Source organism: Pholcus phalangioides, unplaced genomic scaffold, assembly GCF_987345545.1.
Source record: "Pholcus phalangioides strain wild (caught in Gottingen) unplaced genomic scaffold, Ppha-v1.0 ptg000004l_1, whole genome shotgun sequence".
In the NCBI taxonomy this organism is placed as follows: Eukaryota; Metazoa; Arthropoda; class Arachnida; order Araneae; family Pholcidae; genus Pholcus; species Pholcus phalangioides.
This window is the reverse complement of record NW_028301597.1, coordinates 5,702,134-5,720,740: the sequence shown is the minus strand read 5'-3', so window position 1 is coordinate 5,720,740 and position 18,607 is coordinate 5,702,134. Positions and strand designations below refer to the sequence as shown.

Below are 18,607 nucleotides of genomic sequence, written 5' to 3'. Positions count from 1 at the left end.
AAAAGCGGAAGAATGACTCTAGGAGAACGCGAAGAGACCTTTTTATAAATGCAAATTCTGATCCATTATGCTTAACCATTTTGGTTAGTTTAATAGATTCTGTTCATATACCAAGACTTCGTCACATTTATCGGTGATTATGTATGTTCTCCAGTTCGTAAGGTCGTATTGGTAAATACAATAAATCGTCAACGAATTAATTGAATTTACCAAAAATTATGCATTCGATCGGTAATGCTGGTTTTATTTGTACGTAATTATGTGTGTGAAGAAAATCTGTCGACACTTATTTTAATTTAATTTTTATGGAAAAATACGTGTCGTGGACGTATCGCAAACTAATAAACAGATTAAATGAAAACAAGAGAAATGAAATTTTTTTTTACATTTATCAAATGTACAGACTTCAATTAGAAATTATGAATAATCGCCGGTAAAATGATAAACACATTAAAATTCATTCAATTTACCGAGGCTATCAGTGATTATGCATAATCACAACTTTAGCAACTTCCCGTAACATTTATGGGTAAAAAATAGTTTGGAGTGAAATATTCCAAAAAAAATCGACATTCTCTCGAGTGATAAAAAAAAATAGTTGAAGTAAATTACACTAATGTAATGTGGATACAGCCCCTATACAACTCCTGTCTACTTCAGGAAAGCAATAAAAGAAAGTAGGGGTTAGAAAGAAAAAAAAAGAAGATACTTGGGAAGGGGCTTGATTGTGCGGAAATGTGTACAAAATCTCCCCTATGCGGAAATGCACCGTGCGGATCTGCCGCCAGACCTTCCCAATGAAACACTTTTCCCCCTTATACTCCCTTAGTTCGCACGTGCTGAAAATAGGAAGAAAGCCTACTTCATTCAAAAAGATATGACACTTTGAAAGGGCGGGGGTTAGTGATTTCTAATTGTCGATTAAAGGGTTAAGGCGCCGGGGTTAGAGCATTTCTATGTTACCCGGTTTTTCGACCATTTTTAAGATTTTCACATTTCATAAGTTTTCTCTGTTGATATAAACACAGTACTTTATTCATAATAAACCCACCTAATTTATTAAAATTAATCCACCTATTATTAGAATTATGAGCATATTAAATATGAGGAGATACGTGATGAAAACCAACCAATTCAACATTACGAGTGAATTACGGTAATAATAATACAATTGCAGTAAAACCCCTCTTAACGGACACCTCTCAGATGCGGTCACCCCTCTATTATGGCCAAATAATAATTTTTCCTTGTATAATAAAAGATATGCATTTCAAACCCCTAATTAACGGTCACCCCCCCCCCCTTTTATGGACGAATATTTGTGTTCCGTCTGTGTCGCAAAAGAGAGGTTTTACTGTATTCGATACTGATTTTTTTTTTTGCTTCAGGTGTTCCGTAGACCCTTTGGTCATTCAGATATACAGAGAGGATAACGGTGTTCTCAGATCCCAGTTTCGTGCCTTCAATCTCCAGAGCTCAGAATTTGTAATATTCATAGCCACGGTGAATGTTTGTATGTACAGATGCGTGGAGGTAAGCCGAGTTTGGTTTTATTAAAGATTATATCTGAAAATTAAAGAATTCATGCAAAGTATCCGTCAGCGTATGTTTATACTCAACGTGAATAGTATTTGAGATGATTTATACAATTCCGAGACTCGATTTCGAAAAAATGAAAAAAATTACCTAGACAAAATCGCTCGCGTTCACGAGTGAGGATCAATAATATCTCAAAACACGAACCGCTCTTATGTTCTGAGATCATGTTCTGAAGATCTTTGGTGATGATTAATTGGTTTATTAGAAGCGGCCTCCTTGTTTTCGACGGATAAATGAACTGAAGCTGGTGAAATATTATGCATGTTTTTCTTGAATATTTCTCCTATGCGTTTTAACTAGTGCTTTTTTACCTAAAGGGAAATCGAAAAACTGTATTTCACGTAATTATTTATCCACGCTGTGCCATTCAAATATTAAACGTCCATTTGAAAAAAAAAGTGTTTACTAATCGCTTCTTGGTTCCCGTTTCAATTACATTATGATTTCACCGTGGTTCTTGACCTTCTTGGTGTGTGTATGAATTAGCTTTTACTTCGATTTCAGGAATCTCTAAAATCTTCGGTAGAGCCCCGACGTAAAAAACATGTTTTACTTGTCAGTCCACGAGGTACCATTCTAGCGAAAGAAGAGGAATGCGTAGGACATTCACTTTTTTTCAGAGAGAAAAAAACTCTCAGGGTCCTTTTTTTAAAGGTAGTATTTCTTTAATATTCGGTAATAATAACTTCGGTAATGTAACATACCCTGGATATAACATGCACCATGGATATAACATGCACCATGGATATAACATACGATTTTGTAATCCCCGATTTTTGGCCCATTCACTTCCATGTATTCCTCTGTTATTACATACTCCTCTTAAAACATACGCTGTGGATATAACATAGCAAAAACACTCTTTTAACCTAGAAAATGATTCGGATATAACATACGGCGAAGAAAAACCTGGAAAAATGAAACAAAAAGTGTCTTTAGAGAGATATAGATGGCTTTTTTCTCAGCATAATATCCGGAAAAATAAAAAGTGTCTTATTTGTGCAATATTCGTCGTATTCGGGTGACATCAGTATTCTTTTACAGAAAGTCGTTTAGTAAGTTCATTTTAATAACGAAAAATGTGGTCGAAATAATACATTTGCTACTGATAAATGACTAATGAATCGGTGTGGGCGACTCTCTCTGTATCCTATCAATAGATAGCTTCTAAGAGCCAGAAATAAAATTGAAAATAATGGTTTCGCCAATAAAATACGGGACGTATATTCACTGTACACCCTTTACTCACACTAATTTTCCCTCCCCAACATGTTACTCTGGATCCGCGGCTGTGGTGACTGACTAAAAAAAGCGCTGCCTGTTAGTACGTACTGTATTCCACGGGAAATTTATTTGTTACATGTGATAAAGAACTCTCTTTCCTCTATTTCTGCGAAAACTGCATCGTCGATGCTTTTCAAATCATCGAATATTTACTTTTTCTGATACTTTTGGATCACCTGGTAGATGGCAGTGATAAAAGAACAATTGTTGTGACCTGGTGAAGTGGAGATGTATGTGCACTGTTTCAAAGTCATCAAATGTCTACCTGTTGAAAGAATACGAAAAAGCATGTTGATTGATGACAAAATTTATGAACATTAGTTGCTTCTTCACAAATTAATTATAAATATGATGAAAACTTTAAATGAAAACTGTTACTATAAAACCAAATAATGTTAGTGAAATCAATTAAATAAAGCAAATATTTATGAACGTTCTGTACATCATGTACTCTAATAAATTTTTAAAATTCCTGAGAACATACATCAACCGAAAAATGTATTCATTCTATATTAAATTTAATTACGTGCTGTATAAACTTATTTTGTCCACGGCAATCTCAATAATGCACTTTATGCTTGTATACAACTGTTATATAAGCTAACTTCAAGACCTCCCTTATAACATACACTTCTCGAATCACCCACGGGGTATGTGATAAGTGAACTCGACTGTATTAGAACAAAATATTTACTAGTTCAATTAGGACTTTTGCTAAATTTATTTGCACTTTTTCATCAAGATAACGGGTTATTTTCTTTGATAAAGTTTGTTTTTTTTCCAGAGCTTCGGCCTAATAAAATTGTAACAAAGAAAGTTTAATAAATTTGATAATAAAGTCATCCAATTAAAAGAAATGATGATAACTCTATTTTCGATGATCGACAGGTGGATTGCTACGGTCAAGCCGACGGTAACGGCCGGAGGAAGAGAGAAATTCCAAGGTTTTTGCCGCATTACAAAAACGAGGTCTACGACGTCGAAATAACTACGTTCCTCCGACTGAAAACGAACGTCGAGGGCGACATCATCCGCGAAGAAAGTATGCATTATTGAAACAATTGAAATAACTAATGACAGTATTGTTTTTAATTCCAATAGACGTGCTTTGAATGTGGAAATAACGATTTAACGCAATTTATAATGATGATGATATCACACAATTGAAGAACACAATATATCCCTTTGCCTTAACGAAGGAAGAAATATATATTTACAACGTTATCGAAGAGACAAAAAAGACAGAACTTGTCTCGTTTCGGCTACCTAGTGGGCATTGTTGCCACACGTAGGGTAAACAACTAGTTCAACTAAACGTGGAACTTACCGTATCAAATAAAAACTCCGATCGTGCAGACTGTATACGGTTTTTTAACCTAAATCACAAAATGTCGAAGAATGATTTTAATTTTCGAAACTATTTCCGAGAAATCTTTTATTTCGTTATTTCTTTATTTGATATTTTGTCAAATCGACGCAAGAATTGAAGAAAAAAAATCAACACACAGTTATAATATAATTTTTAGTATAATAATATTGAAATGATGCAACCACACCGGTCCATGTTTAACATATGTTTATGATTTTATATGTCTTGTACGAGCATTATCCTTCTATTTCACGGTATTATTTTTAGGTGATGATCATTGGATGATTTCGAGGATGAAGTGATTTAAAATGTGTAGAAAGTCACAAGATAATAATTGCATGAAAACTCTATGGGAGCGTCGCCCCCGTACCGCCACGTTCGCGATATATAATTTATATTAATGTTAAAATTATGTATAGGCCTATATATTAGGGTGGAACGAAAAAGGGTGTTTTTTCCCTTTTTTTCTAAATTGATGTTGCCTTAGAATTCAAAAGATGCCTTTCTAGGTTTCAACAAAAATCAATGAGATTCATCAAGAGACACCCAAAATGAAACCCGTCAACATTTCCATGGGGCCCCGACCTGGAGGCTTGTCGGACATCTCCCCGGTGAGGGGCCACGAAAATCGTAAATTTTCATCAATTTTATAACGAAAGAAATTCAGGGCCCCATCCAGTAGTGGGGACATAATACTCAGATTTTTAGTGGGGAATCCAGACGGGATTTATCTCGGTCTTCCGCTGTTGCAAATTCTACAATGTTAAACAAAATAAAAAGAATCAGATTCATCCAGGGCCCCCAAAATGAAACCTGTAAACATGGGGGCCCCCGACTTGAAGCTTGTCGGTCTACCCCTCTGCGAGTGCCATGAAAAATTTTCATTTGTATTTGTTTTACCAACGAACAAAATCCAGGGCCCCAACCAATTACCCGGGACACAAATTCGCATACTTTTAGTGGGCCCCAGACTGGCTTTATCTCGGGCTTCCGCTGTTGCAAATTCTACAAAAGAAAAGGATGATATTCATCCAGGGCCCCCAAAATGAAACCTGTAAACATGGGGCCCCCGACATGGAAGCTTGTCGGTCATTCCCCCACCGCGAGTGCCATGAAAATTTTCATTTGTATTCGTTTTACCAACGAATAAAATCCAGGGCCCCCAACCAATTACACGGGACATCAATTGGCATACTTTTAGGGGACCCCAGACTGGCTTTATCTCGGGCTTCCGCTGTTGCAAACTCTACAACAGAAAAGAATGAGATTCATCCAGGGCCCCCAAAATGAAACCTGTAAACAAGGGGCCCCCGACTTGGAAGCTTGTCGGCCATCCCCCGCTGCGAGTGCCATGAAAAATGTTTATTTGTATTCGTTTTACCAACGAATAAAATCCAGGCCCACCCACGCAACTACCCGTGACCGAATTCGAAAATATTATGGGGGGCCCCAGACTAGATATATCTTGGGCTCTAGCTATCGCAAATTTTTCAACTTCACGTTGAAAAATTTGCAGCAAGAAAACAATGAGATCCATATCAAGGGCCCCTGAAAATGAAAACTTTTAACTTCCCCATGAAGGTATACGTGCAATCCCTTCCCGGGTACCCGGACCCTGTGTGTTGGGAGCACTGGTGTTATATGTATATTATACATACCTCTCGGTATGACCCCCCACAAGGTCAGGGCTGACAGGGGCCGGAACGATTCTTATCACTTTTTGATTTTTCACACTATAAATTAACCACAGAGGGGCCTCTGAAAAGTTGGTTTGGGGGCTCGCCATCTATGCCAAGGGCCCTGCCACATCCTACAGCCAAGGCCCTGCTGTAGGATGTGGGAGCCTCTCGGTACATGCACATAACATGGTCCCGATATATGCTAGAGTAAAATGAAAACTTGACCCAAAATCGTAACCGACTTCCGTAACACAAAAACGTAACAGATTTCCGTCACCCATTTCCGTAACATAAAATCGTCACTAATTTCGGTTGCTTAGAAACAGGCCCTTTTCGAGTTTGTGATTTTATATTATAGAGTAGATATATACGGGGTGATTATAAAAAAACTATCCCGACATATGGGCCCCTAACTATCATACCATTCACAGAAACTGAATGAAATTTTGGCATAAGGTGTTTTGAGGTATGCGCTCAAGAATGATATGGAAAACAACAGTGTCACTCTAACAGTTACGGTTACAGTGAGAAAATTTCGAAAATATCAAATGGCAACACCAAGTTTTTTGTATTGGAATGCGATCTCCATACTGAAAAACACTAAATAGCGTTGGAATGGCACCTGTAGCACGAAAATCCCCGGAACTAGGCAAGGAAAAAGTAAAAAGGACTTTGCCGTGCACCAGAGCATTAATGTTCGTTTCATTCGTCACACCGTTTCTTCGGCTGAGATCCCAGCCTGATTAGTCCTCGCTCCACAAGGTCATGTGGAAAATTTGTGAAACACAATAAAATGCTTTATTTTATGCTGATTCTCTGTCCTTATTGGTTGTCCTCACTTTTAGCCTACCTACCGCCGGTGATTTTCATGCTACAGTTGCCGTTCGAACGCTATTTAGGGTTTTTCACAATGGAGATCACATTCCAATACAAAAAACTTGGTGTTGCCATTTGATATTTTCGAAATTTTCTCACTGTAACCGTAACTGTTAGAGTGACACTGTTGTTTTCCATATCATTCTTGAGCGCATACATCAAAATACCTTATGCCAAAATTTCATTCAGTTTCTGTAAATGGTATGATAGTTAGGGGCCCATATGTCGGGATAGTTTTTTTATAATCACCCTGTATATATACTCACAAGTTAAAAAAGAGTTCCATTTTATATAAGTTATAACTGACAAGTATATTTGCTTATTTGCAGCTGTCATGGCAGTTAAGGCGGGAGAATTTTTCAAGCACTCCGAATATAGTGATTGATAGAGGGAGACGAAAATAAACCTTTTTTTGGGGGGGGGGGGACAAAACTATAACCACATTCCAAATTAAAATAAACATAGTTTGATTATCAGGAAAATGCCTCAATTGCTTCCTCTGTTATCTCACTGTTATTACAATTCACTTTTTTGCAAAATAGTCCGTTTTTTTCTTCAAACTATGGAAGAGTACTCCTTGATTTTATTCTGGCTTGAATGAAGCCTTCACGACTCTCGGTTGTTGATACAGCAAGAGATGCTTCAATTACGAGTCGTACGCACCGTTCAACTGCTTGTGTGTGACACGGAAAATTCGGTATAGATGGAAAAACCGGTTCAGATCATTTTTGTGGGTCCAGTTCCTCATTTTTTATAATAGGTGGTTCAGTCACTCGCACTTGATCACATGCAATTAGTTCCGAATACCGCTTAGCAGAAAAGTTTATTTTCGGAACATGGAATGTACGAATTTCTGCTTCTTATAATCCTTCATTTCTAATTTTCATATTGAAATTATTGATCTATTGTCATATTTGGCTTCTCTTTCGTCAATAACCCAACATCTTCCAGCACAGCATTCGCAATAATGCAGCTGATCGATCAAACACGCCAGTTCTATCACAAGCAAGAGCAACAACATTTGGTAATTTAGTTCTCATCTGAGAGGATGATGGTAGAACTTCAAAAGCAAATGAAGTACTTGCTTCGGCACCAATTGATGGACCAGCTTCAATACTGGTAGATGGAAATGCTAACTACAACGGTAAACTGTGGTTTGGCTCATATAGATCACTTTCCTCAGAATCGTTGGATATAGATGAGTTTTCAGTGTTGATGAACTAGTTTCCGCTGTTTCTTCTTGAGATGACTTCAAACGGGATACCATTCTCATTTTCCTTTGTTCATTGTTTTTCAATTTCTTCGTTGTTAGGACATCTACTCGACCAATGGCCATCTTGCGTGTACTTCTTCGACCTTGCAAGAAATCTCGCTCTAAATTTGGGATCTTTCTCAACTTGTTACACTTAGTCTTCAAAATCACATTTGCATGCTGCAATGTCGAAAAATTTCCGTGCTTCGCACTAAAAGGATTTCACGTTCAACTTGAAAATTTGAGAATCTTTCCTTTTTTTCATATTTTTCTGAAGATTCTTGTATTTGCGGTAAAAGTCTTTGAAAATTTTGCATATCCGTTGGCGAGAAACCGTAAGAATTGAAGCAGTTTTCCAAATATTTTCTGTCTTTGGCACGATAATTTCAAGAATGTCACAATAGCTGGATCTTTTCTTGATTGTTGTGTTTTCATACTACGTTGAGTCAGCAAATAACAAAGCTTAACAACGCCATAGGTGGGCGAGACCCGAGAATCCCACTCTTTAGGATTTCCCAAAATGTCACAACAATAAAAGCTTCTGGTCATCATTTTGACTGCTATACACTCTCTCAGTTAAGGGGTGAGATTGCAGATGAATACTGAAAACAAGGGGTCACTGAACGAATCACGAGTTCAGGGGCATAGGAAAGCCTCCTAAGCGGTGTCATGCTAGAGAATTCCACACGTGCTTAAAACTTCAGGGGCGATGAGGAACCTCAAGAAGTTTGAATTTTAGGGAAAAAAATTAGGAATGGCATTTCTTCACATAAAGGCATATTTTAAATTCTATTACGATGGCAATTTCGAATTTTTTTTTCGAAATATATATAGGTATTTATATAAATTTAATATTATATATTTAATATTATATATTTAATATTATATATTTAATATTATATATTTATTATTAAATCTTATATATAAATGTGAAAGTATGTATGTATGTATGCCCTTTATACAAATCTACAGTTTTAGACCGATCGTCGCCAGATTTTGCATATATACCAAACAGGTCCGGGATTGAACCGTAGGCTACTTTTAAACTTCGTCAGAGCTGGGCAAATGCCCGAAATGGGCAAAAAAACTGTCGGGCAACAATGGTATTGGGACCTCAACAATTACTTTCGAAACGTTTACTTTGGTTACCGTGGTTCCCAACAATGCGTTTCAGACGTGTATATATGCCTTTACAATGGTTTGTCGCACCTTCAATTCTGTTATTATAACAGTTTATTCCTTTATAACGGTTTGTCACTTTTCCAATCCTCCCAGTAATTGAAGAAAATCCGAGAAGCGCCGTTTATTTGTGCTAGCCTATATACAGAGTATCCTGTAAGTGATAATGCGGCCTTTATCTTATCAACCGCCCATCGTATAGGTATAGTTTCAATTTAAAAAACTCTGGCACAAAGTTGACACTCTGGTACGAAGTTAAAAAGTTATCATTCTCCACCAACATGCGAGTTCAACTGCAAAATGACTCAGCACTGCTATCATTTTCACATCAGTTGATCAAACTTGGCAATGGAAGAATTCCCGTAGATCCAAGCGCTGGACTGATTACGTTCCCAAATGAATCTTGCCAGTTGTTAAATTCAGTTCAAGAACTTGCAGACTACGTCTTCCCAAACATTCCACAAAATCACCGAAACCAAGAATGGCTTTGTGAGAGAGCGATTCTGGCACCGAAAAATGACAGTGTGAACAAGATCAACGAAAAAATCCTAAAAATTATTCCGGGAGACTCCACATCTTACAAATCGGTTGACACTGTCACAGACACGGCGCAGACAGTTCTGTATTCTGCAGAATTTCTGAACTCTTTGTATATTCCGGGTGTGCCACCACATAACTTGACCCTCAAAGTCGGAGCACCTATAATGCTTTTAAGAAATTTGGAGACACCGATACTCTGCAATGGCAACAGACTCTGCGTGAAGAAATTGCACACTTACATCATTGAAGCAACGATTCTAACTGGATGTTCCGGAGGAGAAGATACGTTCACATTCCACGTATCCCAATTATCACTGAAGAAATGAAATTCACTTTCAAGCGATTACAGTTCCCGATTCATTTAACTTTTGCCATGACAATCAACAAAGCGCAAGGCCAGTTGTTATCAACCTACTTGAGCCCTGTTTTTCACACGGACAGCTTTACGTCGCCTGTTCGCGTGTTGGTAATCCTAAAAATTTGCACATCTACAAACCAGATGGACAAACAAAAATATTGTGTAGCCACAAGCAATTGTCTGAAGTTTTTAATTAAAATGTTTAAAAATGAAAGTAATTTTTTCTTACTTAATGCAGAAATATTTTGATTAAGAAATAATTAATAAGCTATACATATATAAATTTTTTACGGGGCGGGCAACGCATGGCCGGGTATCAGGTAGTCTTATATATAAATGTGAAAGTATATATGTATGTATGTATGCTCTTTATACAAATCTACAGTTTTAGGTCGATCGTCGCCAGATTTTGCGTATATACCAAACAGGACCGGAATTGAACCGTAGGCTATTTTAAAAGTTCGTCAGAGCTGGGCAAATGCCCGAAATGGGCGAAAAACTGTGTGGCAACAATGGTTTTGGGGCCTCAACAATCACTTTCGGAACGTTTACTTTGGTTACCGTGGTTCCCAACAATGCGTTTCAGACGTGTATATATGCCTTTACAATGGTTTGTCAAATCTTTAATTCTGCCATTATAACAGTTTATTCCTTTATAATGGTTTGTCACTTTTCCAATCCTCCCAGTAATTGAAGAAAACCTTGGAAGCGCCGGGTATTTTATCAACCGCCTATTGTATAGGTATAGTTTCAATTTAAAAAATGCGTAACAGGCGTTTGAATAATATTCGCTGCACAAGCTGGACGTATGACGTCGCTAACAACAGAGAACAACAACTACGACGACAAAACTGGGAATAAAACTGTTCAACGTCAACTGATGAACTCAATGCTTGCCTCAAATCATCAACACCCTGGCACGAAGCTAAAAAATTATCATTATCCACCAACGTGCGAGTTCAACTGCAAAATGACTCAGCACTGCTATCATTTTCACATCAGTTGATCAAACTTGGCAATGGAAGAATTCCCGTAGACCCAAGCACTGGACTTATAACGTTCCCAAATGGATTTGCCAGTTCTGATATATATAAACTCAGTTCAAGAACTTGCAGACAAAGTCCACCGAAACCATGAGTGGCTTTGTGAGAAAGCGATTCTGGCATCGATAAATGACAGTGTGAACAGGATCAACGGAAAAATCCTAAAAATTATTCCGGGAGGCTCCACATCTTACAAACCGGTTGACACTGTCACAGACACAGCGCAGACAGTTCTGTATCCTGCAGAATTTCTGAACTCTTTGGATATTCCGGGTGTGCCACCACACAATTTGACCCTCAAAGTCGGAGCACCTATAATGCTTTTAAGAAATTTGGAGACACCGATACTCTGCAATGGCACCAGACTCTGCGTGAAGAAATTGCACACTTACATCATTGAAGCAACGATTCTAACTGGATGTTCCGGAGGAGAAGACACGTTCACATTCCACGTATCCCAATTATCACTGAAGAAATGCCATTCACTTTCAAGCGATTACAGTTCCCGATTCGTTTAGCTTTTGCCATGACGATCAACAAAGCGCAAGGCCAGTTGTTAGTAATGGCAGGTATCAACCTACTTGAGCCCTGTTTTTCACACGGACAGCTTTACGTCGCCTGGTCGCGTGTTGGTAATCTCAAAAATTTATACATCTTCACACCAGATGGACAAACAAAAACATTGTGTATCCACAAGCAATTGCCTGAAGTTTTAATTAAAATATTTAAAAATAAAAGTAATTTTTTTTCTTACTTCATGCAGAAATTTTTTTGATTAAGAAATAATTAATAAGCTATATATATATGTAAATTTTTTACAGGGCGGGCAACGTCGCCGGGTATCAGCTAGTCTTATATATAAATGTGAAAGTATGTATGTATGTTCTTTATACAAATCTACAGTTTTAGACCGATCGTCGCCAGATTTTGCATATATACCAAACGGGTCCAGGATTGAACCGTAGGCTACTTTAAAACTTCGTCAGAGCTGGGCAAATGCCCGAAATGGGCAAAAAACTGTCGGGCAACAATGGTATTGGGGCCTCAACAATTGCTTTCGGAACGCTTACTTTGGTTACCGTGGTTTCCAACAATGGGTTTCAGACGTGTATATATATGCCTTTACAATGGTTTGTCACACCTTTAATTCTGTTATTATAACAGTTTATTCCTTTATAATGGTTTGTCACTTTTCCAATCCTCCCATTAATTGCAGAAAACCCGGGAAGCGCCGGGTATTTCTGCTAGCCTATATACAGGGTGTCCTGTAAGTGATAATGCGGCCTTTATCTCATCAACCGCCCATCGTATAGGTATAATTTCAATTTAAAAAATGCGTAAAAGGCGTTTGAATAATATTCGCTGCACAAGCTGGACGTATGACGTCGCTAACAACAGAGAACAACAACTACGACGACAAAATTGGGAATAGAAATGTTTAATGCCAGCTGATGAACTCAATGCTTGCCTCAAATCATCAACACTCTGGCACGAAGTTAAAAAATTATCATTATCCACTAACATGTGATATAAACTGAAAAATGACTCAGCACTGCTATCATTTTCATGTCAGTTGTTCAAACTTGGCAATGGAAGAATTCCCGTAGAGACAGAAGTACTGGACTCATTACGTTCCCAAATGGATTTTGCCAGTTGTTAAACTCAGTTCAAGAACTTGCAGACAATGATTTCCCAAAAATTGAACAAAATCACCGAAACCATGAGTGGCTTTGTGAGAGAGTGATTCCGGCATCGAAAAATGACAGTGTGAACAAGATCAACAAAAAAATCCTAAAAATTATTCCGGGAGATTCCACATCTTACAAATAGGTTGACACTGTCACAGACACAGCGTAGACAGTTCTGTATCCTGCAGAATTTCTGAACTCTTTCGATATTCCGGGTGTGCCACCACACAATTTGACCATCAAAGTCGGAGCACCTATAATGCTTTTAAGAAATTTGGAGACACCGATACTCTGCAATGGCACCAGACTCTGCGTGAAGAAATTGCACAATTACATCATTGAAGCAACGATTCTAACTGGATGCGCCAAAGGAGAAGACGTCTTCATTCCACGTGTCCCAATTATCACTGAAGAAATGTCATTCACTTTCAAGCGATTACAGTTCCCGATTCGTTTAGCTTTTGCCATGACAGTCAACAAAGAGCAAGGCCAGTCGTTAGCAATGGCAGGTATCAACCTACTTGAGCCTTTATTTTCACACGGACAGCTTTTCGTCGCCTGTTCGCGTGTTGGCAGGGGCGTAGCCAGAAATTTCGTTCGGGGGGGGGGAACCACTTTCATTTCAGGGGGGGACCAAAGTGACAGAAGAATGGATTTGGCTATCTTTTCCCCTTTTTTCGGTCATTTTCTCACATTTCGGGGGGGGGGGACTAGACCCCCAAGTCCCCCCCCCCCCCGCTACGCCCTTGCGTGTTGGTAATCGCAAAAATATTTGTACATCCACACACCAGATGGAAAATGAAAAAATATTGTGTATCCACAAGCGATCGCTGCCTGAAGTTTTTAATTAAAATATTGAAAAATAAAAGTAATTTTTTCATACTTGATGCAGAAATTTTTTTGATTAAGAAATAATTAATAAGCTATACATATATACATTTTTTACGGGGCGGGCAATGTCGCCGGGTATCAGCTAGTCTTATATATAAAATTAAATATATTAAAAGCGAATTGTAACTCTCTATTGAGTGACGTCAGAGTCAGATCAATCGTCAGGTTAAGGCCGTGTATATATTCATATGTCAACAAAGATGGCCTCCCGGTTCACAGCTAAGCCTAATCAAAGATTCGGCTGTTATAAGACAGTGTGGCTGATTACTTCATTATTTGTGTTTCAATTTCATCGCTGTGTTAAACCTATTCAGAAAAATATCAAAATAACGTAACAAATAAACGTTAAAATAACGGATTTTAAATTTAGGAGAAAAAACAAACTTGAGTAAACAACGCGAGACATCAAAAACGCCATATTTGGCAATTGTACGGGAGAATTATCGCCATGGTAACAAAACATTGCCAAAGAGGCATGTGTCAATACTGTCTCGCCAAGCCGGGTTTCCGATAATACGTAAGTACCACTAAAAGAAATCAACCAGTTGCGTTTTTTTTCTTATTCCATCAACTTTTTATTTTGTACTCCAACACGAACGAGGAAAAAGCTTAGAGCCGAGAGATCGGAGAAGATGTTTGTTTTGGGGCTTAAAGGCTCTGATCAGTAATGGCCAGAAGTTATCTTCAAATTTTGCAAGCAGAAACAATGAATACAAGAAGAAACCAAAAAGTAAGATAGAGTTATCGCCAATGAGATGAAAAGAAAAGAGAATCGCATTAGCGCCTCGCCGATATGATATTTGGAAAAATTCCAAGCGTTTTTTCCGATACAACGACTGAAAGTCTTGTCAAACCGTATCCCATTATCTCCAGTGATTCTCGATTTTCGTTCTTCTAAAATTGATAACAAGACTTGAAATTCGAAAAAATATTGTTTTCCTTTTTTATTTTTTGAAATTTTGAAACCTTCTAATCTCTGCTTAGCATATTTATGAAAATCAAAGTAGTCTCCAGTAAATATTCTCACCATCCATTTTTTGCCTCCTTCCCCTTTTCTTTTGATAAAATCCGTTTTGTTCGCGATACGAAAGTGTAAAAAATTTGCATTTCGTTTTTTTTTCAAACAGATTTATAATCACTTTCTTTTAAATGAATTCGGATTGTGGAAATATATGTTATTTGAGCTTGCTACCAACACAAAAGATACTCTATCTCTCTCTCTCTCTCACACACACACGCACGCACACGCACTGTGCAGTGTATAGACAAATGCAATAGTGTTTGTAGCGCTGTTAACTCATTTGCATGCACTGCCCTGACCTAAGGCGACTTGATAAGGAGCCCTTATTCTAGTGGCTATACCCTGACCTAGACATATCCTAAAACAGACGGAAGATATTTATCGATACCTGTAGCCTGAAATTTGTTTGTTTGGGGTTAGTGAGCTTTTATGGTCTAATTTTTGTTTTCGACGGATTCGAAAGTGTGTTTTAACAAATGTAGTTTAATCAAATATGGAAGCAATTAATTCTTATTTAATATGAATTTATAGAGGATTATGCAGAACGCATAATGAAAACTCTAAAACATAAAAAAATACCACTAGGAAAATTCACCACCGGAAAATTCATCGCTGCAAAATTCACCGCTTGGAAAATTCACCGACTAACAATTCACCGACAACAGTTCGATGCGACAACAGTTCTCAGTCCACGCAGTTAGCGTGGGACTGAGCGATTGAGTTACTCAGGCAGTGAGCGAGAGAGTGAGCGATTGAATTACCGAGTCAGTGAGCGATTGAGTTATCGAGTCGGTGAGCGAGAGAGTGAGCGATTGAGTTACCGAGTCAGTGAGCGAGGGATTGAGCGAGTGAGTGATTGAGTAAGCGAGCGAGTTACTGAGTGAGTGACCGACCTATTGAATCCGTGAGTGAGTGAGCTACTGAGTGGATGAGTGACCCAGTGAATAAGTGAGTGAGTGAGCTACTGAGTGGATGAGTGACCTAGTGAATAAGTGAGTGAGTGAGCTACTGAGTGGATGAGTGACCCAGTGAATAAGTGAGTGAGTGGCGTAGTGAATGATCCTAAAGATATGGCGGAAAGTTTTAATGATGACTTTATTAGAAGAAATTGAGATGATACGGAAGAGAGAAATTACAAATTGCTGTTGCACAAGAGAATATACTCAATAATTCCATTAACTCTATGTTTTACTCAGAATCTCCTAACGAAACGTTAAAAGGAATAATAACAGAGAATTAAAAAGATATTAAAGTAAGTGGATACGCGATGAATAACCTTCCTAGAATGCTTAAAATCATCTCCTGTTATCACTTTGATATTATAAAAAACATTTTTGATCATCAGTAAGCAATGGATTATTTTTTTATGATGCTCTAGCTGGTACCAGCGACTTCACTGGTGTGGATTCTGCAATCTCAGATTTACTCAGCAATGATTACCCCCCCCCCCCCCATACCACTTTAACACCTCATGATCCCCATGGGTGATGAACTTTCAGAAATCCCGTGTCTTAGTGCGTATCTACATCTATCTACTGTATATACTGAAATGTCCTGAAACTCATTCATCATCGCCGATATACAATATAACATAGAACAATCAGATTTTTTAATCATTTGTGACATGACACTACTAGGCTAAAACTAACTAATTCACTCACATACTCACTAGGTCACTCACTTACTCACTAAGTCACTCGCTTAATCACTTAATCACTCACTCACTCACTCATTCAATTACTAGTTCACTTACATACTCAGTAGGTCACTCACTCACATACTCACTAGGTCACTCACTCACTCATTCAATTACTAGGTCACTCACTCACTCATTCAATTACTAGGTCACTTACATACTCAGTAGGTCACTCACTCACTTACATACTCAGTATGTCACTCACTCACTCATTCAATTACTGGGTCACTTACATAGTCAGTAGGTCACTCACTCACTTACATACTCACTAGGTTACTCACTCACATACTCAGTAGGTCACTCACTCACTCACTAGGTCACTTACTCACTCATTCAATTACTAGGTCACTCACTCACATACTCACTAGGTCACTTACTCACTCATTCAATTACTAGGTCACTCACTCACATACTCACTAGGTCACTTACTCACTCATTCAATTACTAGGTCACTCACTCACATACTCACTAGGTCACTTACTCACTCATTCAATTACTAGGTCACTCACATACTCACTAGGTCACTCACATACTCACTAGGTCACTTACTCACTCATTCAATTACTAGGTCACTCACTCAGTGTAACTGAATCACTCACTCCCACGCTAACTGACTCGCATCGAACTGTTGTCGGTGAATTTTCCTAGCGGTGAATTGCTGGCGGTGAATTTTCCGGACACGGTTATAACCGATACACGATAAATACGTATTCGAGTTTATTATGTAATTGGAATCCACTCAAAACATAGTCTCTCAACCTATAACCCGCAAGGGCAAGGTGGGTGGTCCTCAAGCAGACTTCAAAATTTAATTATAATTAAAATAAAATTTATTTACGTACGTCGCAAATATTAACGATATTCGCATTGGTTTGAAGAAAATATTAGAATCTGTTCAGTGCAAAGAAGTGATTCTCGAAGTGTGCATTGCAGCTGCTAAGGGCGTCTTCAATCTTTGTCAAAGGCGAGCTGTCGATTTTGACGTGTGCATGTTCAGTGCTGTGAAGTTGTTCTTTATTAGACTATTCTGGGAAACCGCGGATAAACGTTGACTGACGCAAGGGAGACGCGGAAGATATAAGTTTAAGAACCACGGCTGTCCGTCGAAGTTGCAGGAAGTTAATGGTCCTGGGCAGTGTTCACCAATACGCATCAAAATTCAATTTCACTCCTTCAAATTTCGTTCAAGAGTGAAAAAATACTCGTCAATTAATCCCCTTAAATTTTAGGTAATTTTTTTTTTAGTAAAGTTACTTCTCACTGATAAAAAAATACTCCTCAATTTACAAAGATACTCCTTATAAGTTTGAAGAGGAGTGAGAAATTACTCTTCACACGTTATTTTTGAAAATTATTCCCTCCTCTTTGTTCGAGTGGTTCTGGGAATGAACAGAACCAGTGCTATCTGTAGCTGTAGATCGTCAACTAAATACAGAGGGCGTTGACCGAACACTCTTGTAGCTGGGTCTCGGAATAGTACGGCAGTACTTCACATTCGGACTTAGTTACCTTTGGTTTGATGGCACTTAATCCCATGAAAAAAATGTCAATTCTTGGCAGAAACTTCGTTATATCTGATATTCATAAATTTGACGATACGTTATAAGCGATATTTTTAACACTATTTTGCCATCACAGGTTCACTGGGACGGGAGATAATTCGTTGCAACTGATACTTCGTAGCATCCGATTTCGTTATAAGCGGGCTCGACTATATTATTAAACGAACTTTTTTTTTTTTGATCGTAATCCCTTTTAAATTCGCAAGCAAACAGTTCGTGTTCACCACACCGTATGTGTCCATATACAGTGAAACCTCGCTACAAAGATGCTCGATATAACGATATATATCTCTATAACGATATTTTTCAAATCTTGTTTGGAATCACGTATAGTCTAATGTCAAACTCCTATCGATACAACGATATCGTTTACTACGATTAACTCTCCCCCCCCCTAACAATATTTTCGAATATGATATTTTCTTAAATTTTGCTTGAAATATCAATAAATACATTATTAAACTCGTCGCGTATTTTATTTCTTTCGATCACATCTAATAATATTGGTATTTGGTACCACCTAATCACCGAAAGTGTTTTTGGTATCACTACTTCTTTTGTGGGATACAC

At 38.0% G+C, this 18,607-nt stretch overlaps 1 protein-coding gene across 1 annotated transcript in view; it reads left to right on the top strand.

The window, feature by feature from the left end:
• The window catches only part of LOC149086490 (uncharacterized), a 95,531-nt gene that overhangs the window by 62,071 nt on the left and 14,853 nt on the right, over positions 1 to 18,607 (top strand). Inside the window, exons 7-8 of the mRNA XM_089255942.1 lie at positions 1,389 to 1,533; positions 3,772 to 3,925. Coding sequence (XP_089112068.1) covers positions 1,389 to 1,533; positions 3,772 to 3,925 — 299 coding nt within the window. The remainder of the gene's footprint in view (positions 1 to 1,388; positions 1,534 to 3,771; positions 3,926 to 18,607) is intronic.